This window comes from Podarcis vaucheri, assembly GCF_965113315.1.
Source record: "Podarcis vaucheri genome assembly, chromosome: 6".
In the NCBI taxonomy this organism is placed as follows: Eukaryota; Metazoa; Chordata; class Lepidosauria; order Squamata; family Lacertidae; genus Podarcis; species Podarcis vaucheri.
In genome coordinates this window covers 43,830,607-43,857,928 of record NC_138764.1, presented here as the reverse complement: position 1 = coordinate 43,857,928, position 27,322 = coordinate 43,830,607, and the positions used below count along the sequence as shown (strand labels likewise).

General features: G+C 42.3%; 2 protein-coding genes across 6 annotated transcripts in view; one reads left to right on the top strand and one right to left on the bottom strand.

Annotated features, from left to right (window-relative positions):
- On the bottom strand, nt 1-27,322 carry DNAI4 (dynein axonemal intermediate chain 4). 5 transcript variants are annotated; one of them, XM_082227586.1, is made up of 18 exons: nt 26,999-27,322; nt 20,153-20,239; nt 18,907-19,093; nt 17,432-17,646; nt 15,854-15,960; nt 14,918-15,074; nt 13,750-13,889; nt 12,579-12,734; nt 10,996-11,190; nt 8,067-8,296; nt 7,249-7,338; nt 6,047-6,198; nt 5,403-5,560; nt 4,551-4,666; nt 3,732-3,830; nt 1,755-1,981; nt 998-1,151; nt 1-124 (listed from the first exon to the last, which is right to left on the bottom strand). In XM_082227586.1, exons 2-18 carry the CDS (start codon nt 20,215-20,217, stop codon nt 74-76), a joined length of 2,499 nt encoding a protein of 832 aa, XP_082083712.1. In that variant the 5' UTR covers nt 20,218-20,239; nt 26,999-27,322; the 3' UTR covers nt 1-73. The 5 variants fall into 5 exon arrangements, 4 of the variants coding, with proteins under 4 accessions (XP_082083712.1, XP_082083711.1, XP_082083710.1 ...); XM_082227585.1 differs by lacking the exon at nt 26,999-27,322 and adding an exon at nt 22,831-24,986; XM_082227584.1 differs by lacking the exon at nt 26,999-27,322 and adding an exon at nt 20,872-22,799.
- Nucleotides 25,442-27,322, top strand: part of MIER1 (MIER1 transcriptional regulator) — a 40,919-nt gene continuing 39,038 nt past the window's right edge. The window contains exon 1 of the mRNA XM_082227603.1: nt 25,442-26,773. Coding sequence (XP_082083729.1) covers nt 26,762-26,773 — 12 coding nt within the window. The 5' untranslated portion in view covers nt 25,442-26,761. The remainder of the gene's footprint in view (nt 26,774-27,322) is intronic.

The window sequence follows — 27,322 nt, the reverse complement described above, 5'->3', positions numbered from 1 at the left end:
TTGGTTGTTGCATAATTAACTGCTAGGCATTAAATATTGCGTCCTTTTTTCATGGAATATTGCTGGAAAATATCTACACTGGACTGGTTAGAACAGAGCCAATCATATCATGCAAAGCATCCACCTGAAAAAGACAAAAAAGAGGTAGATATATACGTTAACAAACCTGATAATTCGAAAGCAAAGTGGTAAAAAAGTAGGAAGAGTTTGCATTAGGTCTTTTCTGAGTGTAGTCAATCTAACGAGTTCTGGATGGAAAAAGCCTTATTATAACTAAAACCTTATATTATTAGAATTAGAATTTATATACTCCCTAAACCCGTGCGGTCTCCTAATTTGCAAACAATTTTCACATTACCAAAGTTGCATCTACATCATAAAGCTGGGCTTGTGTGGTTTATAAAAATGTTACTGGTCCGCTGAGGAATAAAATAAGCCACTTACGCCGCCTTCTGCACATGAATGCCGCTGAACATAAGTTTAAGCAGCAGTGCCTTTCATGAATGGCTAGTCCTTCTGCAGGCTGCTTTGCTAGCGTGCCTTTGACTTATTAGGCAAAAACGCCGCCATTTGCCAAGCTATGTTCCGACCTCATTCGTGGATGGTCCCACCCTATTGCCATACCATTCCCAGCGCTCATAACTTGAATATGTATAGTGAGGCATTTGTAGTAGAACGCTGTGGCATAGTCGCAGCACCTAAACTAGGGTCGCTGTATTTCAAAAAGTAAAATTCCTGACACCCACAAGGTTGTTCCCACCAAAATTGGGAGTGACCTCGAATTCCCCCCAACTCCATTTTTACACCCAAAAACCAGGACATGTCAGGAATTTTCCTGACATATGGCAAGCCTACCTAAACAGAGCATAGTCCAGCTGATTAGCATAGGGACACTGATTAACGCACTACACACATGTGAATCAGCAGTGGGGCTCAGGTGTTAGAAGGGCCCCTGGTTGGGGTAGGCTACTTCAGCTTTTAATGCTGCAGAACGTACCTTCTTTCTGTCTGAAGGGATCATATTTCTTAGTGCGTACACGGTGACAGATCCTTCACTGTCGCCAATTAGAAGGCAATCTGCGTTTTTGGCAAAAAGCACAGCCGTGAATTTCACAGTTCCAGTGGCAGGATGCACAATCAGGGGATCCAGGCTACATGCAAAACAATGGTATACAGTATAAAACTGGTGGCTGCAGAGCTCTGTGGGACATCCCATTGTGAGATATGTTACTACCACAACTACCACCACAACTACTACTATTGTTTGCTGTTTGCTTGCTTGCTTGCTTGCCTGTTTGCATCACAAGTTATTTTCCTCCACTACACTACCTTAATTATTCCTGCTGGTAATGCTGATGTATATAACGCCATTACAGTTAGGAAGCTACATAATGTATAACCTTAGATCGCTGTTTGAACCTGCAGCATTGGTTCTGCCCTGTACCATTGCTCCATTCCAGTTAGCTGTGGCCTCTGATTAGGCCCCTGGAAAGAAACGTTGAGCTCTGGGGGGGAAACAATATCCATGGAGCTCCTTCCAGTTGGGTTTTAAGTAATCAGGTGCAAGTGTTTCTCCCAATGATACATAGCTGCGTAGCAAATAGGAAATATATACAATGGCAGAAGAGCTCATGTTTTGTAATGCATTCCATGTATGATACGCTGTGTTTACTTTGTTCAAGAGTAACTGGATACAGTACCTTTTTAGATGGATAGATGTATAAATTGCTTTTAAGAAAATGGCTGATTCTTACGTGCTGACGCTAAGATCCCAGATTTCCACCCTGGTTTCGTTCGCTGCTGCAAACACATATGCTGAATTGGGAGACCACACTATGTCATAAATAACATTGGTAGTGGAACTGAAAGTCAAAACAGGACGGACTGAATCCTCGCGCCACAATATAATACTCCAGTCTGCAGAACAACTTAGAAACACTTCTGTACTGAATGGATTCCATGCTATCTTGTACACCGGGCCCTTGAAATAGAGAGAGAAAAAATAATTGCTAAATTTTACACACACACACACACACACACACACATGCAAAGATTAGCACAGAAGCATGCTGCACCACAGCACTGAAGCCCAACAAGATTTTGGGAGACACTGAACTTCTCTAAGCAGTATGTGGTGGATGGCACAGCTTTAGCTAGGTTAAGCATATTTGCCTGAATCCAAAGGAGATGCTGAATTCATACACTCAGGGGAGACCCATGCATAGCTGAAGCCTCTTTTACAGTTTGTACCACAGTAGCTGTGCTAGCTGAAAATACAAGCAGAATGGCAGTTAGGCCCTGCTAGAGGGTTCTTGAAAACTGAAGGGAGCCCTGGCTCTGCTCGGTGCCTCACGTGTATGTAAGCTTCCTCCTTTGGTTTCTACATGTTTAAATTTATACAATAGCATTTTGAGTTCGTATCTGTCAAGGAAGTTCGCAGAGGTGTCCCGAGACACTAGTTCAAAGGGCAACCCATCCTGCTATTAATGAGGGACACAATGCCATCGGATTGCTGCCCTAACAATGGGAGTTGTACTACTGTGCTCTTCCTCTTGTCTTTAGGAACCCAAATATGGTCAGGAATGCAACAGACTGGGCTGCTTGAGAGAAAAAAGGGTTTCAGGGGAGACAATCTGGTATGGTGGTCAGAATTCTAGAAATCTAGAGCAGCTGTCAACTTCACCTACACAGAGTGTGAGGCAGGATGTGTGGAAGCAGGTCTGGGGGAGGATAAGGAGGGTCAGGTATAGCAGGCTTGCAGCACCTTGGACAGATCACTTGAATAGCAGCTTTCTCCAAGGGACTTTCAGTTCCATCCAAGGCCCTTTATCTCCTTTTCAGCCCTGACCTTCTCCCAGATTCCAACCCTTTCTTGAGAGGAGAAAAGCCTTAAAGGGGTAGCCTATAAGCCTGGAGCCAAGCAGTTGCCTCTGTTTGACTTCCTGACCACTGATGGCAATAAGGGGCATCTGGTATTGTGGGGCTCAATATTTCAGAGGCACTAGGCTCAGGAGGTGCTGCCTTTGGGGCACTGATGGTTCCAGGCTACCAATGTCAGATGTGATGTTAGGGACCAGGCCTCAGTCCCCTACCAGTGGTATGGGTAGCATGGCTTTGAAAGACACCTCTGTATCTGTGAGTCTTGGCTGCCACTTGAAGCCAAGGTTCCTCCTGTTCATTTCAGCGGGGCAGAGAACTTCTAAGTGCATTATCACTTGTCACCCACAAGCAGCTGCTTGAGGTGGCTGCCTTATCTTGCATCAGGGCAGGACCTGCTCAGTTTATAGTCAACAACCTGGCATTCCAGTTTGCATAATGACCTAGAAGATAACTGATTTTAAATGGTTGGTCCAGAGTCATCTGGCCTAGTCTGGTTGAGAAACCTTGATTTCTAAACTATGCAGTATTCAAGAAAGTATTATTAAAGTATGTGGTTCATTAGTCATTGATTTCCCCAACACAGAGAATTTGATTGGTACCTGAAGAATCCTGTCAGAAGAATATGTGAAGTAGGGCTAGGAGCCTGTGTGGCCCTCCAGGTATGAATAGCTGGAGTACAACTCCCATCAGCCCCAGCCAATATGGCCATTGGTCAGGAATTATGGGGGTTGTAGTCCAGCCACATGTGGAGGGCCACAGGTTCCCCATCACTGGTGTAAAGGGTACTAAAGACAGTGTGTGAGTATCTGTGCATCTACTTATTCAACCCAATTTTATTTATGTTTACTCACTTTGTGTCCCCTGTAGGTCTCCAAGTACTGCTCATTGTAAGAACAAGAGCATTTGTGAATAAAACCTTCCTCAGTTCCAACCAAGTATATATTAGTGTCCTGAAATAAAACCAAATTACTGTAAATGGCTTTGACTTTATCCAGATTGGGCATATTCTTTAGAATCTTCACTGCAGCAAATTGTCAGGCTTGCTTCTCTTCTTTCCTGGTAAAGTAGAGTCCAGTGTAATGGGATTCTCAAAGGCTTGAGCCAGAAGTCCCAACTAACCACGTGTCCAGGAACAGAGCAGACATCCAACAAACAATATCCAACAATACATAATAAGGCATGAAAGAGTTGCATGTGTCGCATGTTCGGAAGACAGTGCATGCAGAGGGGAAATATGACATTGTGATGCCACCTCCAGTTTAGCCATTTCTTGACCATTAAGCAGAATTGGGTTTTGATAGAGAGTGGCGCTGCACCCAGCCTTGTCAAAAGTGTGGCTGATTCTACCAGCTCAGAGCTACAATCCTAATTTAGTTTGATGGGAGCCCTCCAGCTAGTTCCCTGGAAATACTAGGAGAGGCTACTACTAAATTTTTTAGCGTTGGATGGGTTATAAAATCTCTGCAGTCTTTGGAAAGATGTCCAAAATAGAGATTCTCTGCTCTTTATGTCAATCTAACATGCTAAACTATAAAACTTGTTCAGAAACAACCAATGAGTAGGAGGAACAAGCGGACCTCCATTCCTTGCTATCCATTGTCTTCAGCTAAATTATTACTTTGACCTCTGTGGACAAAACATTCAGAAAACATCATAAAAGATTAGGACACCTTTGGATGGAAATCAAAGGATAATCCTGGAGCTTGTCGAGATATAAGTGCTTCACTTTTCTTTTCTGCCCCTCCCTTTTTCTTGTCACTTGCTGTTCGCTTGAGTTTCATCAGATCTGAGTTGAGAAACAAATGCATATAGATGTTGAGACCTCCTGTTTCACTATGAGGGCTATAGGGACTGTTTCTATTCTACACAACACATGGCCATTACAAACTCTCCTTGTTGACTATTGGAGCTAGTATAAGAAACGGCTTTATTTATTTCATCTCTGATTACCTATAGTAAACCCCTATAGTAAACCAGTGAACCCCTCGCATCCACAGCACAGCATGTGTGAACATGGAAACAGATTTCTGTACATGTATCACTAATCAGAAGGTGAATCCACAAACAGATGCTTCCTGCTTACCTTTCCAAATCCAGCAACTGGAACTGTACATATAGGCCTTTTCAAAAGAGGCCCAGATCTTGCCAATCAGTTGTTTGGAAGGGGAGGCAGTAAACTGGAATTATTCACCTCTTTCCCCACCAAGCAGCTGGCCAATGGGATTTCAACTTTTTTTAAAGAGGGCTGTGTGCAAATAGCCTTAGTTCTTTGTGCACTCAATGGCATCACAGCCCTTATGTGTAATTCTCTGTGCTGTATAACCTGGAGTGTCTTTATTATTCCCTAACTTAATTACTTACTGAATTGTTATTATTTTATCCCACCTTTCAACATGTAGCAGCCAAAGTATCTGGCAATAATATTAAAAAGACAAGAACATAAGAAAGGTTAGGGGAACCCACACACACACACACCCATTTAAGTAATTCCAGAATGTTTGGAGTAAGGTGACAACGCTTACCATTGCAGCTTAATCCTTTCCGAACAAACCACTTAGTCACTCTGCCGTCTGCTGATATGGAGACTAGTATCTCCCCTTTGTCTTCTCCTGTTATTCCCCTGTCCTGCTCAACCCACCTCAGCTGCCACACAGGGCCCAAGTGTTTATCATAAGATTCGCTGAAACAAGAGATTAATACCAAACTCAGCTTTGGGATGCATACAATTAAACTCAACACAGTAATAAAAGGGAAAAGTGGTATTGCAGGCAGGGTCAATCAGAGGGGTGGGACAAGGGTGTCACTCTTATTTGTGCCCCTTATTATGTTTTATTTGTGCGCCTTTTAATATTCTGGCTAGGCGCCTCAAAAGTTGGAAGTGAACTGGGCCTCTCTGGACTTCCAAGTATGTCTGATTGCAGGAGTTGGAGGTAGGAATGCAAGTACATATAGGAAGCAACACATGCAGGTAATGAAAATATGCCTGAAACTCGTCATAGAGATGGGGAGAGTGTAATACAGTACAACCAATTAATCCTCCAGTTTTTCAGAATAGTCAAAGCCAAACAGAGGTGGGATTTGGAAATGTGTGTGTGTTTAGATCCAGACAAACGATATGCTTTGTAATGTAATGAACAATGTGTGGAGGTGCCTCCACAAGACTTACCTGGTATCTAAAACTGAAGTTGTATGATGGGTCTGGACATTGTAGACTGCAATTGTCCCATTGTACAATCCAACTGCTAAGAGGTTTGGATTGGCTAGAGAGAAATCCAATGCAGTTACTCCATGATGAGATTGATAGACACGCTCTGGCCACTGGAAAATCAAATCTGTATTAACTAAGAGTGCATTCACACTTTATAAACAATCAGGGACCCCAGAAATTATTTAAAATTCAGGAGGGAGGGTCTGATTGGCTGTGATTAAATTTTGCTTCCTTTTAAGGTGCATTTCTGAAACACCTTCAATGTTGCTGAGTGTATCTTCTTCGCATGTAGATTAGAATTTTGTTTAAAAAAGAAAAAATATTGGACTGGATTCAACTAACCCAGTGCACTAGCAGAAGCCAGCACAATGGGGCTTTCTGCCCTCTCCTGGCCCCATGAGCCCTGCTGTCTCCCCCTAATCCACTCTGGAGAGTTGGGAGTACCCTCAGAACAGTTTGCAGAGGAAGGTTGTCAGTTCATCTGGCAAGTGGAAATGCTTCTGCTGACAGAACAATAAGAAGAGTGGGACACTGAATTCATCCCATAATTGCTAGCAACTGATAAGAAATAAGATACTTTAAAATTCTGAAATTCAGTTATTGAACACTAAAGCTACCTTACATTATTCATTACAGAAAAGGAAGGGAAGAATGCCACAAAAATGCATTTTAAGTAAACTGCTTATAGGTTTTGATGATTAAATGATATATAATTCCTGTTAAATAACATAAATTAAAATAAAACAAAATGGAACTTGTTCCATCTGTTGTAATCAGCAGGTACAAATGGAGATTTTACATTTCTGATTACTTTTTTGTAATATATGGTTCAAGGTTGGCATGTTTTCTTTACCATAGCATTTATAATATGGCTTAGTGATGCTTATGCATACTGTATGTGGGAGGAAGTCAACTCAGGGGATCTTACATGCGAGTAAGCTTAGGACTGGGTGGTTAGATTATAAGATTGCTTTATATCTTAAGATAAGGATAGGGTATAAATGAGCTATTTGTGGTCTTAACGGGGAAGCAAATCTGAAGGCCTCGTGGGCCTAAGGAAGGGTAAAAAAGAACTTTGTTGCTACATCACCGTTGTATCTTATCAGCAAATAGTATCAAATTGACCAAAATCAAGAGGAACAGCCCAAGTATTGTGTTACCGTTGGGTTCTTCAGTGACCAGCAGCAAGCCAAGCCTTTCTTCTTCTGTTCTTTAAAACGAAACTGTCCATAACCAACAGCCAGTAGATCCTAAAAACCAACAACACATGATTACACTACCAAGCCACAGCAACCATTGAGATGGCTATGTGTATGGCCTTGGAGGCTCTATTTAATTTGGAGTGAAAAGCTGCTCATTATGGATCCAGAGCAGCGTCAGTAGCAAGACTGTTCACAGCTCATAGGATCCGGTCAGTGTTTCTGCCCCCTGCTGCGACCTTTAACAGCTGGCTCCTTCTTCCATTCACCTATCTATTGCCGCTATCATTATTGCTGTCCAAGTGTACGCATATTGTTAAGTGCTAAAGGATTTGATGCTGCTGAAAACTGGCAGTGATTGGTTAAGCTACTGTGATGTCATGAAGCTACCACAGAACAGTTTAAACTGCTGTGATCAGGAAGGTCTGGCCAACAGCATGTTTGCAAGTAGGCTACCTTTTGTGAGAAAAATGAAAAGCCCATCTTTCAAACAAACAAAAGACTGGTCACTCACCAAATGTGGGCAAGCATTCCCAATAAATGCATGACAGAGAAACACAGGAGATGATCTTGAGGGACAGGCTAAACACAAGCCAGCCTTTTCTTCTGTGGTATATTAATTTCAGTAATATTAATAATAATCATAATAATCATAATAGAGTCTCTTTGCAAATGTAGCTTTGACAAGCTTAGAAATTCTACTCCTAAAGTGATACTTAATTTTGACAGTGCAAAGAACAATTTTTCACATTTTTCCCAAGTGTTTAGAGGTCACTTACAGGATTCACTTTGTTCCAAGCTAGGCAGCTCACATTGTTTCCTCTCATCAAGTCACATGCATAGGTCCACAAGCCTTCTATATAAGGTGGTAGGATTTCCTCTCGTACTGAACTAAAGTCTAACAGAAGTGATGACCTAACTGAGAGCACATCCTCCTCTTCCTCCTCCTCCTCCTTTATGGATTCCTCGTCAAATATAGAAAGGCTATGTTCAGATTTGACAGTCGGCTCTAGGAACACATGTAAACACAGAAAACGTTGCTGTCCTTCCATCCCCAAATAGAAATAGCTATACTAGAACATGCCAATAATCAGGTTAAACCAGCAGCTCTGTATCTGCCACAATGCCTGCTCCACATAATGGGATGTTCTCTGTTCCTCCTGATATGAACGCCACTACCTGTTTTGTTGCCCTCCATGTTTGCTAAGAAATGTATGTAGGAGGAAGAGTTCTGTCTGTGCCAGCAGGGATGTATGAAAATCCTGGTGCCCCTCTTATGATTTCACTGGTGATGAGCCCACAGGTGTGTGGGAGGAGGAGAAGCCTCCAAGCTTGCCCCCACCAGTGGTGTGGAGGAAATGAAGTCTTATCTCTTTCCTCCCTTAGCATGATCAAAGCCAAATTTGCCTCCCCTCATAAAGCTAGAATGCTTAGGACAGAACTTTCCTTAGTATGCTGGTAATGATGGAAAGAAAAGCTTGCTGGCTCTTTGAGTGCCATTTAGCACCACACTCTGACTGACTGATCTGTGACTGTAACCAGAGGAGACTGAATTTCCACAAGACATGGTTGTGATCAGATGGTAGGTGCTTCTGAGTAATTTCCTGCACCCTATAGTCTGCAAAATTACCATTTTGTTGCTACTTAAATACGTGTGGTCCAAAATTTTGCCCCAATGGAATTTAGCACTTTGTGATTGGTTTTAGGATTCCAGCCCAAAATGATCCATGACTTACTAGTCTATTAGATTTTAAAAATAAATTAAAAAATAGTGTAGTTTAAATGTATGTGTTTTGGCTAGAATCAACAAATATATGTGTAAATCGATATGCAGATTTCTGTTCTTTGAAAAGGTTTGACTTTCAGAACCGCACAATTAAGGTTCTCACCGGCTGTCTTTAAGGACAAAGGACGCGGGTGGCGCTGTGGTCTAAACCACAGAGCCAAGGGCTTGCCGATCAGAAGGTCGGTGGTTCAAATCCCCGCAATGGGGTAAGCTCCCGTGGCTCGGGCCCAGCTCCTGCCCACCTAGCAGTTCGAAAGCACGTCAAAGTGCAAGTAGATAAATAAGTACTGCTCCAGCAGGAAGGTAAACAGTGTTTCCATGCACTGCTCTGGTTCGCCACAAATGGCTTAGTTATGCTGGCCACATGGCCCGGAAGCTGTGTGCGGACAAACGCAGGCTCCCTCGGCCTATAGAGCAAGATGAGCGCCGCAACCCCAGAGTCGTCTACGACTGGACCTAACGGTTAGGGGTCCCTTTACCTTTACCTATCTTTAAGGACAAACACAGAATTGGAATCAAAGAGTTTGAGTATTGCTGTGACTGTCCTGATCTTCTGGTTTCCCGCCCCAACCAACAATGGAGCGTGTCCATGGGAGGGCGGAGTGCATAACTGCAGTAGCCTGGTTGCTAAGGGATACTGTGTAATTCGGCCTGGTGCCTGGAATGGAGGAAATAACACTGGCTTGGATCATGGTTGGTAAACTTGAGGAAATAAAGTTTCTCTTCCCCACCTACATTTCGCTAGAGGGCCTGGGGCCACATTGTTCAGAAGGGTCCCCTGGTTCTCTATAGAGGGTCTTTTGGGGAAGCGAGGTGGCTTCCAGGAGGCTCCCTTGTTTTAAGATCCAGGTCAGTGCTGTTTCCCTCCCTCACTGCAGAGTCAAGGAAGGAAGAACTTTAAAGGACTAAGTGGCAGAGTTCAGTTGTGCCCGGAGGGGGCACTGTGTGCCTTCCAAGCTCCTCCAAGTCACCACCTCCTGTGGTTTCAAAGAAAGGAGAAGCAAGTCTTGCTAAACCAGATAAGCTCAAGTTTCCCAGCTGCAGTCTCAGGCGGAGAAGGGACAACCTGATAGAATGGTAGCTCCTTAGAAAGAAAATTATGAGGAGGAAGCACAGAGGCCAACAAGATTTCTTTGTCCCTGCTCACCGCTTGTGGATTGGGGGCGCTGCATTTCCCCCCCAACCCCTGCCACCACAATCTGTTGGAAAGAACTATATTAACTTAGCCTAGCCTACCTCACAGGGCTGTTGCAAAGATTAAAGCAGGGAGGGGAGAATGAGGTGCACAACTTTGAGCTCCTGGGGCAGAAAAGCAAGATACAAATGTATAATGCCATTCACAGAACCTATAAAGGAACATAAACATGCCAAAATCCAGAAAAGCAGCCTCCCCCTCGCTTTAACTGCAACATTTCAGTTCTAAATTTTGCAGCTAAATACTAGCCCCCCCCAAAAAAGCTGCCAGCCCTGATAAAAAAACAAGCAAAAAAAAAAAATACTCTAAATATGGGCAGTTTCACAACTTTGGTGTCTGAACTACCTGCCTAGCATAGCCTCCCTCACAGGGCGGCAATGATGCAGAGTGAGTGGGGCATGTGGGATGCCCACAGGGACGCTGCCTCAGGCGTTTCTGCTGCCCAAGGCAGCTGCTTCACCTCGCCTCATGGGTGGGCCGGGCCTGCTAAATAGTGTTTTAAAAGCTTTTTTTATACAAATCACACAGTTTGTTTCCAGGAGCAATGGAAAATCCATTTCCATTTCAATAAAGTCTGTTGGTAATAAGGGTGGTTCCAAGATAAAAACCATTCATTAGCTGAGTTAGAGAAAGTCGCAACAGTCTCATTTAAACTAAAAAATACTTGCAGTTACTTTTGCAAGGAAGTTTCTCAGGCCAAGATTAAAATGTCTGAAGAAAAATATACCTAGGAGGACAGGAAGCTGCCGATAAGCTGCAAGTTTGGGCTGGAAAATATTCTCCATTAGGACCCTCTCCATATAAAACAAATCTTGACTAAATTTTTCAGATTTCAGTATAGCTTCTGAGTGGTCTTCTATCTCTTCGTGAATCCGGGAGAGAATTACACTTTCCAAGTCAATGATGGAACTTGTAGTGCTTTCTGAGGAAAGAAAGAGACAGATGTCATTTAATAGCATAATCTAATTTCCCCCCAGAAGGAATTGTGGGAAAAGAAACTTCATAATTTGCTTTCAGTATTACCCAGACTGCTTTTAGGTCTCCTGTTATCTAGAGTTAAAAACGGACAGCAAACATGTATTAAAAGCGATATTCAGCTGCTTTTTTACTACTGTTTTATTTTGACTACTATGCGATTGTATTTTGCTTTGAATTTTGTGAACTAATCTGGAATATTTGATGAAGGGTGGTATGCTCAACCCCAATCCGTGTGTGTGTGTGTGTGTGTGTGTGTGTGTGTTCCACCAAAAGGTCATTGGGGTTACTTAGATTCAAATTAGAGTTAACAGGAAATGGGATACTGTACATTCAAGTTTTTGGGGATATAAATGATCTCACAATGTTAAACTTAAAAATACTTCCCCATAATGTCATTACTGAAGAATATTTAACAAATCATGATTGCCTATGGGATCCCACCCACATCTACTCAAGAGATAGATTGCAGCCTAAATTGTCCTAGTTCTTCCAACTGAGAAGTACTCCAAATATATGGATCTCTTATAGGTATTTCTCTCAATAGAATTAACCCAGCTTGTTTATGCTATCTTGTTTTAATTTCCTTTTCCATATTACATCACATCCATTCCCATTTGACTAGGTTTACTTTATGGTCGGATAAATGACCAAATATTAAAGCAATTCAATTAGACTCATAAAAGATCTCATTTATAAATAGAACTTTATTTTAAACAGAAGTCATCATCTGCATATAAATTAAACTTAAACATTACTTATCCTACTTTAACTCAATTTGTATTTTCAACAGCTCTTGTTGCACTTTGCCAAGAGTTTAATCAGCATAATAAACAGCAACAGCGCTAACAGACCTATTTGTTGTATGCCCCCAAATAATTCACTTTAAACAGCAGGAATTTTATCCAGTTCATAAACCAATTACTAACACCGAACTCCTCTAAAACTTGATACAGATAATTGCATTCCCAAATGTCAAATGCTTTTCCTGGGTCTAAAAATGCCATTCCTATTTCCTTTTTTCTTTCAGGTACAATGTGTTTTGTTTCTCAGTAAACACTCAAAAAGGCTGAAATATTAACTGCAAGTTACTTGATTCCATATCAAGTTACTGAGGTTAAAAGCAGAATTGTCCTCTTCCTGCTATACTTTGCCATCCCCAAATCAGCATCAATAATCTCTAGGGTCCTAACCTAGCTGCAAGGGAGAAAGGCAGCCTCCTGTGTAATTGCATGTATACGATCATTTGTTTCTTTTTTTATTATCATGGCACATACGTAATAGAGTATTTGAAACCTTTCATGGCTAGCAAAGATGCACAAATAATGAATTTACCTCTCCCTACAGAAGCTACGGACATGGCTCTGTCGCGTTCCCTGTATAGAGTTGACTTACTGCTGGTCACACTTACTGGTCTGGTACTTTTTTCTGCGATAGCTGTTTCCAACGCATTAAAGGAATCATACAAATCCCAGGTAGTGGCCATTATCTCTAAAGACAAAGGACATTGTTAGATAGCTCCTTGTTCTGCATGTGCATGGCTTTATGTTACAAATGAATGCAACTAAATGGGTAGTTATACTTTGGAGTAGCAAATGGCAAGATTCATTGAATGAGCTCGTTGTAATCAGCTGGGGTGAGTGTCGTTGGAAGGTGCACAATCCTTTCTGGGTGTGCATAATGTCTCGCATTTGCAGCTGCATATTTTTCTGGGAGATTTGGAACAATGGGACCAGAGACGTTTGCCAACTTTCTAAAGGGTCTTCTCAAATTTTAACACAATATAGTCCCCTAGAGGAATCTACACCTGCATATACCCTACCACACTTAAAGTGCTTCTAGAGTATGAGTTACTAGCGCTGGTGGATCATCATTCTCCCAGTGAAAGCTATATCAGTTTTGAGGCCTGGACAGGTACATCTCCCTATCATCTGCCATTTTTATGTTCACTCACTTTTTATGGGGTAATGAGGGGGAAATCCACATGAAAACACCAAGCCTATTTCATCTGGTAAAGGACCCCTGTTTTCTTTAAATGCTATGGGGACAGCAGTTCTATATATAGGTTGCCCAACCACCATCTTAGACTGATAGGAAAAGTACCGCCTGTTGACGGTCCTCTTTAGATATCTTAAAGAAGCAGAAGCTCTATCCCTGGTGGAATGTGGCAATCTTATGCCCATAGTGATATCCAGATATTTTATGAGAAGATGTTGCAAGTAGATAGATGGAATGACTTCTAGAAATACAGTGTTTTCTTGATTTTTCCTTTGGGTTCTGCAGCAAAATCTTGGTGTTCCATGTGAATGTTTCCTGCTGAATGGATGCTTGCGTGAAAAAAAGTTTGGGCCGAGAGCCACATACATTCTTATTTACCTACATGACAGTATGGAAAATATGATGCTTGGACTTTGCTCCCACATAAAAGAAGCTTTGGTTTTGTCTACAGATCTTTCTCCATGCCTCTTTCAGTGAGCTCCAAAAACATTTCCAAACTGTAATTTACCTTTGTCATCCATGATAATTTTGTCACATTGCATTTCCTTAGTCTTTGGTGCACCGCCTATAGTTTGCATCATTCTGTTGACATATCGGTCATTGCCAGCTCTGTTTTTGCAGAGTTCCATATAAGCTACGTTCTTTTTTCTTTGAAAAACAAAAGACATACATATGCATATTAACAACAACAGCAACAACACCTGTGTGTACTCCAACTCCTCCTTGTTTTGTTTTCCCTTCAGGGACATAAATTTTCTTAGAAATAAGCATGCACTTGTGTGGTTTTTACCAGAAGTTGTAGAACAGTGTGCTTAAATGGCATTACAATAGATTGCAAGATTCTTCAGAGGAAGATAAGATTATTGACCAGATTGTTGAAATGCTGCACTGCTGTTATGTAGCCTTTAGAAAGGTTATGTGAATTGCCTCCTCCCGACACAGAAAATTAAAGTTGTGTTAACAGTGTAATCCAAGCTCTAACCTTGACCTTCTGCTGTTTCCCTGCAGGTTAATATGACCAAGGATTTTAATAGTTATAGCTTACTTCCAAGTAAATGTGATGAACAGATTTGTGAATACGAATTTGTTCATAGTTGGGCGGACCGTGTTTAGGATTGCTGCCAAAGGAAAGGGGTAGAACCTCTCTAGTCTCAGACGTTCTAGTGCTTGGATTTTTTTGTTAAACTAGGAAGAGTCCGGGGAGCCAGGTAGGAAAGCTTAAAGGGCCACATTAGGCCCTGGGAGTGAGCTTCCCCAAACCAGCACTGTGAGTTAAACCACAGAGCCTAGGACTTGCCGATCAGAAGGTCGGCGGTTCGAATCCCTGCAATGGGGTGAGCTCCTGTTGCTCGGTCCCTGCTCCTGCCAACCTAGCAGTTCAAAAGCACGTCAAAGTGCAAGTAGATAAGTAGGTACCGCTCCAGCGGGAAGGTAAGCGGCATTTCTGTGTGCTGCTCTCTTCGCCAGAAGCGGCTTAGTCATGCTGGCTGTACACCGGCTCCCTCGGCCAATAAAGCGAGATGAGTGCTGCAACCCCAGAGTCGGCCACGACTGGACCTAATGGTGAGGGGTCCCTTTACCTTTAGGTATGGTTAGGATTGCACTGTAACTTTCATTGAAAAGCTAATGCTGCATGGCCTAATAGATGGGCCCCATTACATAGAAATTGTGCCTACCTCACAGAGTCGGCTTCCTCAGACTCTGTCGACAGCATGACAGTTGGCATGTCAAATAACCAAATGGTTTCTGTCTCCGTAAGGAAAATATCCACACGCTTTTCCAGGTCTCGCTTTGTCAGTGGCTCTGGCACTGCCTCTCGCCTGACCTGAACATCTGCCAAATTAGAAAACCACGTGAATGAATTAAATAATGTCAAACCTTCCGATACAAAGCATCCCCAAACCAGGATGCCATCTTTTCATGACCGCACTCTCCTGGGAGTCGTGTGACCTGTGTGAGATCACCCCCCACAAAAAGCGGGTTTTTTCAGGGCAGCAATCATGTGCTGCGCCCCAAAATCTCTGTATTGGTGTGCCATGCCCCCCAAAAGTGCAGCCCGTAATCACTGGCCATTGGGGCCACTGTCCTCTCACAAGAAAAACAAGATGTCCCGTTTTCTTTCTGGGGCAGTTGATGGGTTTGTAATGTCTTGTGCTAAATAATTAAGAAATCATATTACAAGGGTTGTCTTTACTATAAGATACACTACTATAAGATACAGCGTGTTGGCCCAGTAGAGCCTACCTAGATGGTGCAAAGGTTGCACAGGTGTTGCCCATGCCCGTTTTCCCATGCTTTCAGTAAATTTTGTTCAGTGAAATGTGACATCACCACATCTATTCTCCTGCCCTCTGCAAGCAGTAGCCAATGAAATGAAGCAGGGACAGAGAACAGCAAAAGCAATGGCAATATACCAAGCGTTTCTTTTACCAGATGTTACTAGGGACAAAAGCAGAACAGGTGTGGGTCAGTAGCAGCCATGCGTCCCCGTAACATGTGGTTGGCCCTGAATATTTACTGACTTTGAGCATTTTGGAATGCCACGTGACATCCTAAATGTGATACCACATGAGAAAATTCCAGTGTATTGCATTTGTATAAGTTTACTCTACCTATAAAACTAGCAAGCGCATCATGTCTGGTTCCAGGTTCTATAATTTCTTCTGCCAGTGATTCAGTAGAAGTAGTAGACTTTGTAATACTGCTACTACCGTAAGTTCTGTAGTTTGTAGGGGGAAAGAGGAAGTTAGTAGTGGAAGTAAAATAACAAAGAATGCCAAAGCACTTATAACAGGAATATGAGGTGCCAACCAATAAAATCCCACAGCAGTTTAGTTGGCACAGAGTATTTATTTCAGCTGAAGAACCACTAGGCTGCAGAAGTGTTTGAGCTACATCAGACATAGAAAAGGCATATGGTACTACCTCTGAATTTAAGTACATGCACTGCTTAAAAAATAAATATCCACTGCAGGGGCCCTGTGAAAAGGGCTGGGAACATGATGAACAGAGGGGAAGCTTAATCGTTCCACCAGTACATGAGCCCTGATGATACCCTATACCAGCCTCAGCTATTTGTCCCAGGAAGGAAGCATCTGTTAGGGACAATAGGAACTTCCCTCTCTGGGCTAATGACAGACTTGAAACTGGTGTGTGTGTGTGTGTGAAAGAATGAATGGAACTAGTGTCTCCAGCACAGGAGGGAAATAACTCAAGGATGGTCTTTGTGTATGTGACTCAGGATGCTCTATGAATACAGGCATAACTCGGAGATATTGTGGGTTCGATTCCAGACCACCGCAATAAAGCGAGCCACACTTCTTTTGTTTTGTTTTGCAGTGCATATAAAAGTTACGTTTACACTATCCAGTAGCCTATTAAGCCAGCTCCCTCAGCTGCAGGGGGAAAACCCGGCTCCAGCCCTAGCCAGCTCCATTCCCGGTGCCAGAAAAAGGGCAGGGGCAGCAGTGGAGTTTCCTTCCCCATGAAGGGTCTGGGCTGCCTGCAGCTGCACCCATGTCCTTGTAAGAAGCAATAAAACAAGACATGCCTGTACCGAAGGAAAATGTGACAGCGTGGAACTGATTGGACACTGATTAGGAATGAGCACTGTCTCATCCTTATGACTCCACGAATAACTGCCAGTTTACTTGACATGCCTATGATTCCTGGTTAAGAAGAAGTTAATTCTGGAACTGCTGAATGAACAGGCCTGCCATAAGAGAAGCTTGATATGTTAGGAGAAGGAGGGTGATACACTCAATCAATCATCCTTGAACTGCGTGATAATGAAACAGAAAAATGGATGGATCCTGCTTGAACTGTAGTTTTCATAATCATATCTAAATCTGACTAGTCATCCTTTTAAAGGAGGCACCCTTTTGTGCAAAAGTTCATGGCGCAAAGCCCCTGTGGCAAGAACAATCCATCTGACATTATTGCAAAGCTGCTGGTGTTGGCTTCAGAATTTGCAGCCTGTTAACATCCACAACTTCTGCTCATACAACTGGAATCGGAGAAACAGCCCACAGGTGCATTAGACAGGCCTCTAAAGACCTTTGCCCTTTTACCCAGCCAATACAACTAAATTTGCAACAAAAAAGGCAGTAAGAGAACACCAAATCCCTTTTCTACCCACTTCTGAATATTATGTATTGCTGTTGGAGCCCAAACAGGTTGGGATGTCATACCTGGAGAATGGGCCTGCTAAGCTAATACTTGTCCCAGACGCTTGTTGCAGAGAGAGGGATGACAAGAATTCTGTTGGCACTGCCCCAGCAAAATCTTGGGTTGATAAGATTTTGCTTGGTCTGTGCATGCTTGGCCCAGGGGTGGGTCCGGCAACACTTGGCTCAGGTTGGTAGAGTGGACGGGGAGTCACATCTTTTCCTAGGTCATCAAAAACCTGTGGATACAACAAAGTTACAAGACAAAAAAAAATATGAGCCGGTTTTTGTTCTCATCGCAGCTAAAACCAATAGATTTGAAGCTAATTTATTGAAACTAACAGAACAAATCATTTTGCATGTCTATTCAAAAGAAAGTCGCATTGAGCTCAGCTGGATTTTCTCCCAGGTAAGTGTGCACAAAACTCCAGCCTAACATCTCATCTTATACTTTTCTGTTCAGAATTAAGTGTCACAGAGTTAATTAGTCCAGGTAAATGGCTATGGTATTGCAACCTAAAGCTCCCTCCTATGCGCATTTGTATGAGACTAAGTCTGGTGGAATGTAATATGACATCCAGGTATTCAGGAGCCTCTGACACTCTTTTCCTGGAACCAACCTCTCCTGGATGTCTGCAGCAGACTCTCCTCGATGATTTTCATAAAGCGGATTAAGGCAATTTCATTCCACCAGATCTTTGCATATAGTCAGAAGGGGGTGGTGTTGTTTTTTAATATGGAAATTTAAAACGTGATGTTATTGATAGAGTATATTGTTGCTTTCTTGTAATTTGAATTGTAGTGGTATTTTTGCAAGTAGTCTTTCCAGCCTATTGGCATTTTTTTTAAGGGGGGGGGGCAAAAAAGAAACTTGAATAGGATTGACTGCATATTATTTGATAATGGACTGAGTATGTGGGACTGTGAAGAGTCTTCATGCCATCACACTTTCATGCAAACACATCTATGTACTCAACTGATATGTGTAATGAGCTCTTTAGCTCAGAGTCATGATGCGTCATGGAGAAAAAGCATGCTTCACTGGCATATGGGAGACTAAGTACTCGGATAGCAGACCAGTACACAGACAACAGGTCAATGGCCTGGAAACATAGGGTTGTCTCGAAATAAGTCATACTCAAGAGTAGAGCCGTTGAACTAAATGGAGATAAGTCATGTCCATTGATTTCAGTAAGCCTACTCTCTTGGGTAGCTGGTTACAACCCATGGTCCATATGATCAACTGCAAAGCACAATATGTAGACATAATTACTCTTACATTATATAGCAAAATACTTTGCTTGATGGTTTATTACTGGAAACAGTATCAACAGTATCCTTCACATTTTTTCACAAGTCTCTACTCAGAAAATAGCTAGCTTTCATTATAAGATTGATCTTAACACACAAAGGTTGTGCAGCAAACGCCTGGCATCGCCAGCATCACCCATTTATTTATCAAATGTAGCTGTGTTACTTTTGTTATGTTATGCCATTACCTGGATAGGAGGTTTGCAACTTGCTATGGAGCCCCTTTCGAAAGACTTTCCCTCTGAAGAAATCAGTACGCTCCTGCGAGCCAGTGATCCAACTCTGCTAGCAAGCATGGTGCTGGTGAAGCTCATTTTCCTACCAGAAGCTGAGGACGATGCTAACTTCTTCACTGTGCTCTGCTCTTTTGAGGTCCTGGTTTAATTAAAAAAAAGAAGTGAGATTATGTGCCAAAGCAGTAGCTTCAAAATGGAACCATTCTGTCAATTTTTGTTAGCAGATTTTATTTTATTTCACAATTCACAAAACATTTTGCAGTAAATGCTCTCATCCTTTTCAGTAATTGCCACAGAATATTAAAAGATTCAATCTCAGGGATTGTATAGTCTTACACACTCAGTTTAAGTGTGAGTTTATCACCTTCCATGGATATCCTTGCAGAAGGACTGCCTAACCGATCAAGCCTTTAACTATCACAATACTATCATAACTTGTGAATCCAGTAAATGGTAAATGGAAGGTAAATGGCATTTCCGTGCATTGCTCTGGTTCGCCAGAAGCGGCCTGGCCACATGACCCCGAAGCTCCCTCGGCCAATAAAGCGAGATGAGCGCCACAACCCCAGAGTCGGCCACGACTGGACCTAATGGCCAGGGGTCCCTTTACCTTTACCTTTATATATGCTACATTTCTTCTTTTTTGTGCTGCATAAATACCCTAGGTACAGGGTTCGAAATTAGCAGGGCGCCAGTCGTATTTTGCATCTAAAAAGTCTCCATTTGTGAGCACCTCAAAAAGTCTGGGTGCCATTTTTTGCACCTGGCTGACACTCAAGGAGTTTAATCATAAAGATTGTTTTGAAAACCGAAGTATGGTACCAATATTTTTATTGTAAACACCAAATTAAAGATGTATTCAGAATTTCTGCTAAAAATACGATATTAACCATGTGTCACTAATGTGAATTGCATGTGAGTTCATGCACTTATCAAAATAAGTAAAAAATGTTGCCCCCCCCCATTGGCAACCAGACATTCTGTTTTTGGCACCCACAACCCAGGTCCCAGAAGCTATTTGGCTCCTAGCTTTTCTATCCCAGTTTCTAACACTGCCTAGTTATGTGGGAAGGATCAGAAAGGCTTAGCTGTTATGTCATCACAAAATGACTAACATTTATTGGTACTTTTCCTGTGAACCCAAACCCATTTTCTCCCTAGACATTGCTACTTGATGTGGTAACCCTTTGGTACTTACTTATTGATGATGAAGCTCTGTTTCTTGCCCTTGTTGATCAGGTTGCCTGCGGTAGTGTTGGACATGGTTGAGCGTTTTATCTGCCTTCTGGTGGGACAAAACACTAGAGTAAGCAGCAACGACAGTTACCACTATGGAAGAGGATAATGTGGGGAAGGGCTTGGGGTAGGGAGCTCTGAAAAAATAGGACCAGCTCAGTGCCTGGGCCACTGGGATATCAGTTTAAAATCTGAGCCCCAAAAAGAAACATTCACTGCAGCGCCTGTTTCTCCCAACAGCTGCTGCTTCAACAAGAAACTGTTTACATGGTTACCATGGCAGCTACCTTTGGAGCATGCAGCCGTGTGATTGGCTGCTAGTGAGACAGAGAAGCTAGATCAAAAGACAGATTGGCTCTCTTACATTTGCCTGCAGCAGAGACTTGTTGCTCCTTGTGGAGAAATACTAACTGCACCTCCTTGCCCCCTTGTTGCTGCTGCAAGTGCCAGGGATGATTCTGGAACCGAATCTGCTCAGTTCAATAAACTTCATTCCTATGGTCAGTGAGTGCTGCACTTTATATAAGGAAAAACTGCACAATCCACTCTGTATGTGAATTTGACCTGCTCTTGTCCATTCTTTTTTCCTGCAGTCCTGAGCTGCCATGCAATGCAATGCCATCTACTAGTATTTCTCCCTCAATAATGTTAGATTCCCATTGCATCAAAAACTTGACATACCTTAACGTTGAAGCACACGTTTTTGCATGAAGAAAGTACCAGGATATCTCCAGTTATATCTCTCAGGATATCTCTGGTATCTCCAGTTAAAACGATGATAATCCTGAAAAGGCAGAAGTTTCATGTGTCCTGAGTTCTCACGTCTGGGAGGTGGGGAACTGACCTGCCCTGGATACAGTTACACTCCCCTGGAACAAGCAGGATTGCAGTTTAGGGGTGCTCCTGAATCCAACACTGCTGCTGGAGGCTCAGGCATCCTCGATGACTAGGAATGCCTTCTTTCAGCTGCAGCTGATTGACCAACTACAACCTCTTTTGGATTTGGCCACTGTACTCCATGCTCTGGTAGCTTCCAGGCTTGGATTACCCTTGAAAATGATGAAGCAGCTTCAGTTGGTTTAAAATGCAACAGCCAGATCTTTGGCTGGAGTTCTGTTAGATCTCTGTTAGAACCCCTGTTTTAAAACAGCTGCATGGTTTGTTGGTTCATTTCCATGCCCAGTTCAAGGTGGTCACATTAGTGTTTGAATCCCACAAATATCTGACAGATTTAGTTGAGATTCTTGCATTGCAGGGAGTTGGGCGAGAGGACCCTCGCGGTCCTTTCCAACTTCTGTGATTCCCTTCAGAACCTCTTAAGATTGGCTGATGGGACTCTCTTAGTAGCTCTTCTGCCCTCAGAGGTTTCCAGGTGGTGGTCCAGAAGAGGGCATTCTCTGGAAATGCCTAAGTTGTGGAACTGTCTCTACACAGGTGTGTCTGGCACCTTGAATGCTGAAGGCACACCTCTTTGCCCTGGCTTTTGACACATTATGTAGAAGTAGGTGTTCTTAGTTGCAGGTTAAAGTGTTTTATATGCAAATCCAGAAAGATCAGTACTCCATAAAGATACTATGATTACATGACTAAATGTCACCAAAGTGCATGATAGGAGAAATATGATTGCACTTAAAAGTACATTGTTTTATGGAGCTACATCATACATTTCCAGATGCTTGGCTCGTATTGTCAGCAAGGAAACCCATATATAATGTGGATATCTATACAAGTTTCAGGAAAGAGAGAGAAAAGGCTTGTAAATCAATGTTTGTTTTTAATGCAATGAGGGGATCTTGCATGAGATTTGTTTTTAGTACCATCATAGAAATGTATGATTAAAATTTATTGGTTCGCTGCCTTTCCAGTCTGCCTTGAATGGTTTTGATCTAAGTTTCATATCATTTATTATGTTTTGAATCTGATGAAATACCTTGGTAAGACTGTTTCATGCCATTCTTTCCATGAGACAGAAAATTCAGTCACTTTGGTAGGAATATATATTTACTAAAAGTAACTTTAGACAGGGCTGCAGTCTGAGTTGCCTTTTAGAGCACAAACCGCTGGAGGCTGGTAGGATACCTATGTAATAATTTTGTTCAATTACATAATTATAGGCTGAGCATATAATATAAGGATGCAGAAGGAAACACACAGGATGGTTCAAGTTCTGATAAACTTAAATCAGCTACAAATATGCAAGGAATTCATCTGCACTTGTAAAGATGGCGGCATTGATGTGTGTGGTAAACATAGTTAATAGTCATGTGGGTGTTTTGGGTTGGTGGGTTGTTTGTTTTTTTTGCATTCACTGCAAAAATTGAGAACACCAGTGCCTGTTCAACAAACAGTGTATGCATGAATGAGTGGGTCCATTCAAATTATTGTTGTCTTACATGACAGGGGTATATCATGCATAAAAATTGTTCGTCAAAATAATGAAATTGGCTACAAACACTAAAAAGATATTATTCTGAGTTGAACAATTGGGGGGAAGGCCCTGTTTGGTTGCGATCCAACCCTGCTAATAGACTACAAAAATTATTTCATAGTGCTCAACAAACACCACTGGACATCTATGAACAAATGAAATGCACTCTCCCCCTCTAAAGCACCTCATAAATAATTTGATAATGCACTTACCTGTTTGAAGTCAGAAAGAGATTGGATAAGGGTCAACTGAGGACTTGTCCACCCTGGAGCAAAACATGGATTTGCACCTTCCTGTCTCTCTATTAATGTAGGGGCATCCATGTGACATCCTCCCCATCCCAGTGGGATCCTGGACTTTCCCTCCCCTTTAAAGGCAAGTTGTTGTTTTTTATCCTTGCCATTTTGAACTTTCAGAGGATTGAAAACCCTGCACTGAAAGAGGCAAAGATAAGGTAACACAAAGTTACAAGCGAGTGCTTTGTTTTGCTTCACTGTGGACAAGGCCTAGAACACAATACAGATAAGATGGAGTTGCTTCTGGTGGGAGGCTGAGCAACCTGCTAGATTCTGGATCTGCCTGCCTTAAATGAGGTCACCCTGAAAAACAAAGTTGATGGTTTGGGAGTGCTCCTAGAACATGGTCAGATAGTGGGCATGGTCAGAAGTGAAATGGTAGCTGGTGTGCCAGTTGCACCTTGTTCTGGATAACTAGGACCCCCTCCAGTGTGTTTCATACCCTGCCATCAGTTCTGAAATGTTCTGAAAATTGTTGAGTTGTTACATGAAATAAAGGCAGATTTGATGCTAAGGGGAATGTAAAAAATAAGTCTACAGTGCTGTGGGATTTGAAAGAGACAGCTGCTCTTAAAGAATGGTTAACACTCCAGTAGCTTGCAATGCATTTGTACTCCACACAAGAATCAAATATAAACAGAAAAGAACTTGTTTGAGACATTTTAACCACAATTTTATTCTACAGGAAATGACAACTTTTGAAAATATATCTTTTGTAACTGAAAACCAGATTAAAGTGATGCATCTAAGGTTTTGGATCACATTAGAAACTCATATGTAACATTTCTGTACATGTAACATCTGCAGAGAGGACCTTTTTTTTAGAAATTGTAATTATTTTTGTTTTTTAAAAAAATATTTCCATCACATTTGGCTTTGTGCAGATTGTTAGTTACCAGCACTAGACAGGATTTGGGAAAAGAACCAATTTGCAATTATATAGTGTTAAAAGAAAAGGCAGCCGAGGAAATATTTCCCATAAACAAAATACACTGTTTATATTATCTTTATTACTTGAAATACCATGTGCACCATGTGAAATACCATTGCAGTGTTATAGACACAATGCATGTTCATGTATAACTATATTATCACAATGCATGTTATATTGTATATGTACTAACATGCACTGTGATAGTATGGTAACTGTGTTAGATTAAGACACAATTTGCAAGCTAAACCTAGCAAGATAGCTTAACTGGAAGGGGTAATGGTCTATAAATGATGCAAATATTCCCTCTCCTTTGGGCTCTCCCAAGTTTTTCCTTTATGATTCTTTTTAGAAAAGCCACTATTGTTTACAATATTTGCAATTTCCGCACCTATGTTTAAAGTACACAACTCCCCCCCCCGCAAAGTCCTGTGAACTGTAGTTATTCCCAACAGTGTTACAATTCTCAGCACCTTAACAAACTACAGTTCCCAGGATTATTTGGGGGAAGCCATGTTCTGTAAATGTGTAGTGTGGATGTGACCAACAAGAGCACACACAGAATGTTAATAAGCACGTCTCTGAGAAGGCAAAATGTAATTGGTTTTCAGTTTCAAAATCTAAACAGGGATTTCCTGGAAACTCACAATTCTGTCCCATGAGGTCTAGGATGCAGAAGTGACATAATCCAGAGCTCACGTAAGCACATTTGAATCCACTGAATTCAAGGGCTTTGTTGTTGTTGTTGTTGTTTAGTCGTTTAGTCATGTCCGACTCTTCGTGACCCCATGGACCAGAGCATGCCAGACACTCCTGTCTTCCACTGCCTCCCGCAGTTTGGTCAGACTCATGTTTGTAGCTTCGAGAACACTGTCCAACCATCTCGTCCTCTGTCGTCCCCTTCTCCTTGTGCCCTCCATCTTTCCCAACATCAGGGTCTTTTCCAGGGAATCTTCTCTTCTCATGAGGTGGCCAAAGTATTGGAGCCTCAGCTTCAGGATCTGTCCTTCCAGTGAGCACTCAGGGCTGATTTCCTTCAGAATGGATAGGTTTGATCTTCTTGCAGTCCATGGGACTCTCAAGAGTCTCCTCCAGCACCATTATTCAAAAGCATCAATTCTTCGGCGATCAGCCTTCTTTATGGTCCAGCTCTCACTTCCATACATCACTACAGGGAAAACCATGGCTTTAAATATACGGAACTTTGTTGGCATAGATGCATATAATTAAATGCATGTACTTGTGAACAGTGTATAACCAAGGCAAATAATTAAGATGCATGAGAATCTGTAATACACAATCAAATTGTGAAACAAATAGCTGGGAACAATAAATAAATTAGAGCTTGTTTAATAAAAGTTAAAAGCCCATGAAGCAATTTTAAGAGAGACTTTATTTCACTTTATCCCTTGATTTCTCTGTGGATTCTAAAATGTTGCGATTGCCTTTAACACTTGTTACTGCCCTGTATCTAGACATAGAAATTATAATCCATAAAAACAATTTAAATAAAAACAATGGCCTCATGATGCAAACTATTTGTCGTGGCTTATCTGCCTGCAATACTGGCAAAATTTGTCTCCTGTCCATCTCAGGAGACCATGGCTGTGGAGACCAATACGGGAGAGACATGTTTCGTTGCAACTGAGGCAGTTTGAAATTAATGAATTCCCCAGTAAAGAAGACATGTCTAGGCAAGTTAAAATGACACCTCTGATTTCATCTTTATAAAGCTGAGGCACACTTGCATAGGTTTATTGAAATCTCTTTGGTGTTACATACATACTTAGCGAAGATGAGGGATTCCAAACAATGACATTGTAAGGCTGCAATACTACATACTCTTATTTGGGAGGAACCCCAGTAATTTCAATGGGACTTACTCTTAGTCAGTGTACACATTCCTGTTTACATCCAGTATGCTTGCACCAGTGGTTTGGAAAAGCAGTGTACACACAATGTTAGCCACAATCCATACCTGTTGTATTGATTCTTATGAAATACTGTACTGACTTTTTATGTGCCCCCCTAAGCTTAGATATGAATTGAGGAAAAGATTGACCTAGCTGTGTTTTAATCCAGTAATGTGTACGGAACCTAAGCAAGCATGCTATGATTGGGCCACTAGCATGTGACTCCAATCCTATGCCCCATTAGTACCATGCAAGTCCTGCAGAAATTGGCAGAACTCGCTTCCAAGTGTGCATGCATAGAATTAGATCGTACAGTCGCCAGGTAATTTCTGGGTACACTCTGCACCCCGCAGCTACTACTACTAACCAGTCTGTTTTGTTATTGTTTACTACTTTGACCACCACCACCACCAATAGCACATCAAGTCATCTCAACAGCATCCTGCTTTTACCCATAATGCACCAGATTTTACCAGACTCATCGCTATAGGCTTAAACCGGGTTAAACCTTAGTTCCACATAGGGAGCAGTATTTTTAAAAAAACCAATGTCGACAAGCAGCAAATCTGATTAGGAGAGGGTTTTAATTTCAAAAGAGGGGAGAGGTCTTCTGAAACAAGGCGGCGATAGCCTCTTAGTTTTGTTAGCTCAAGATCGCCTAACTTCCTGTTTCTGCATCTCCCTCGCACGCACGTAGTTTATGAGTACTACTGTTCACCTCAGGCAAAGGGCCAAACTACACCATACGTGAGAGGCTTCACGTATTGGTTTTTTTAAAAAAATAAAAAGCAGAGGTGGGGAGGTCGCGTCAGGATCGGTCTGTGGCGCGCTAGGAGGGGAGAATTTAACCTTTCCCGCCATGTCTTCGACGAAAAGCTTGTCTCCCCACCCCCAAAACTGCTATCCCTAGTTGGGTGAGCAAATGCTCGGGACGAAACTAGACGTGATGTCAAATGATCCCTGATCGGACCTTTGCGCCTTTATTTCTTTTTCTTAAAGACCAATGGCCGTGAAGGTAGGAGAGTATTGATCGGGTCCTGGCGGGGGAGGCGTTCACTCTTCTCACGTATCTTCCACATTTAATACCCTCCTTGCCCCTTCATGGGGTAGGGGGGTGGGGAGGAGAGGCAGACTTTAACATGTCATTGGATGCATTTGCATTTCTATTTTCATGACACGAAATCCGTCCCGCCGACATTTTTTTTAAAAAAATGTACGCTTTGAAATACGCAAACGTTACCGAAAGGGAGGGGGGAGGAGGAAAATAAAACCAGTGTGGGGAGCACAAGCTTTCGGCTTTCACTGGCTAAGCTCCGTTGCCGGCTTGAACCGCAAGGAGCTTCTCGGGGTTGTTTTTTCATTTTGGCGGGTCCAGTTTTGAGTTTCTGTCAGCCCGGGGAAGTTGCGTCATGCCCCTTGCTTTGGCTAGCAGCGAGTGAATATGTGTGAATAACAAACTACCGGGGGGGGGAGAGAAGGCGTTAGGAACACGCCCCCCCCCTTCTCAGAGGGACCAGAGGAAGCCGTTTATACGGTTGGGAGGCGAGGCAACGTCTCCCCCGCC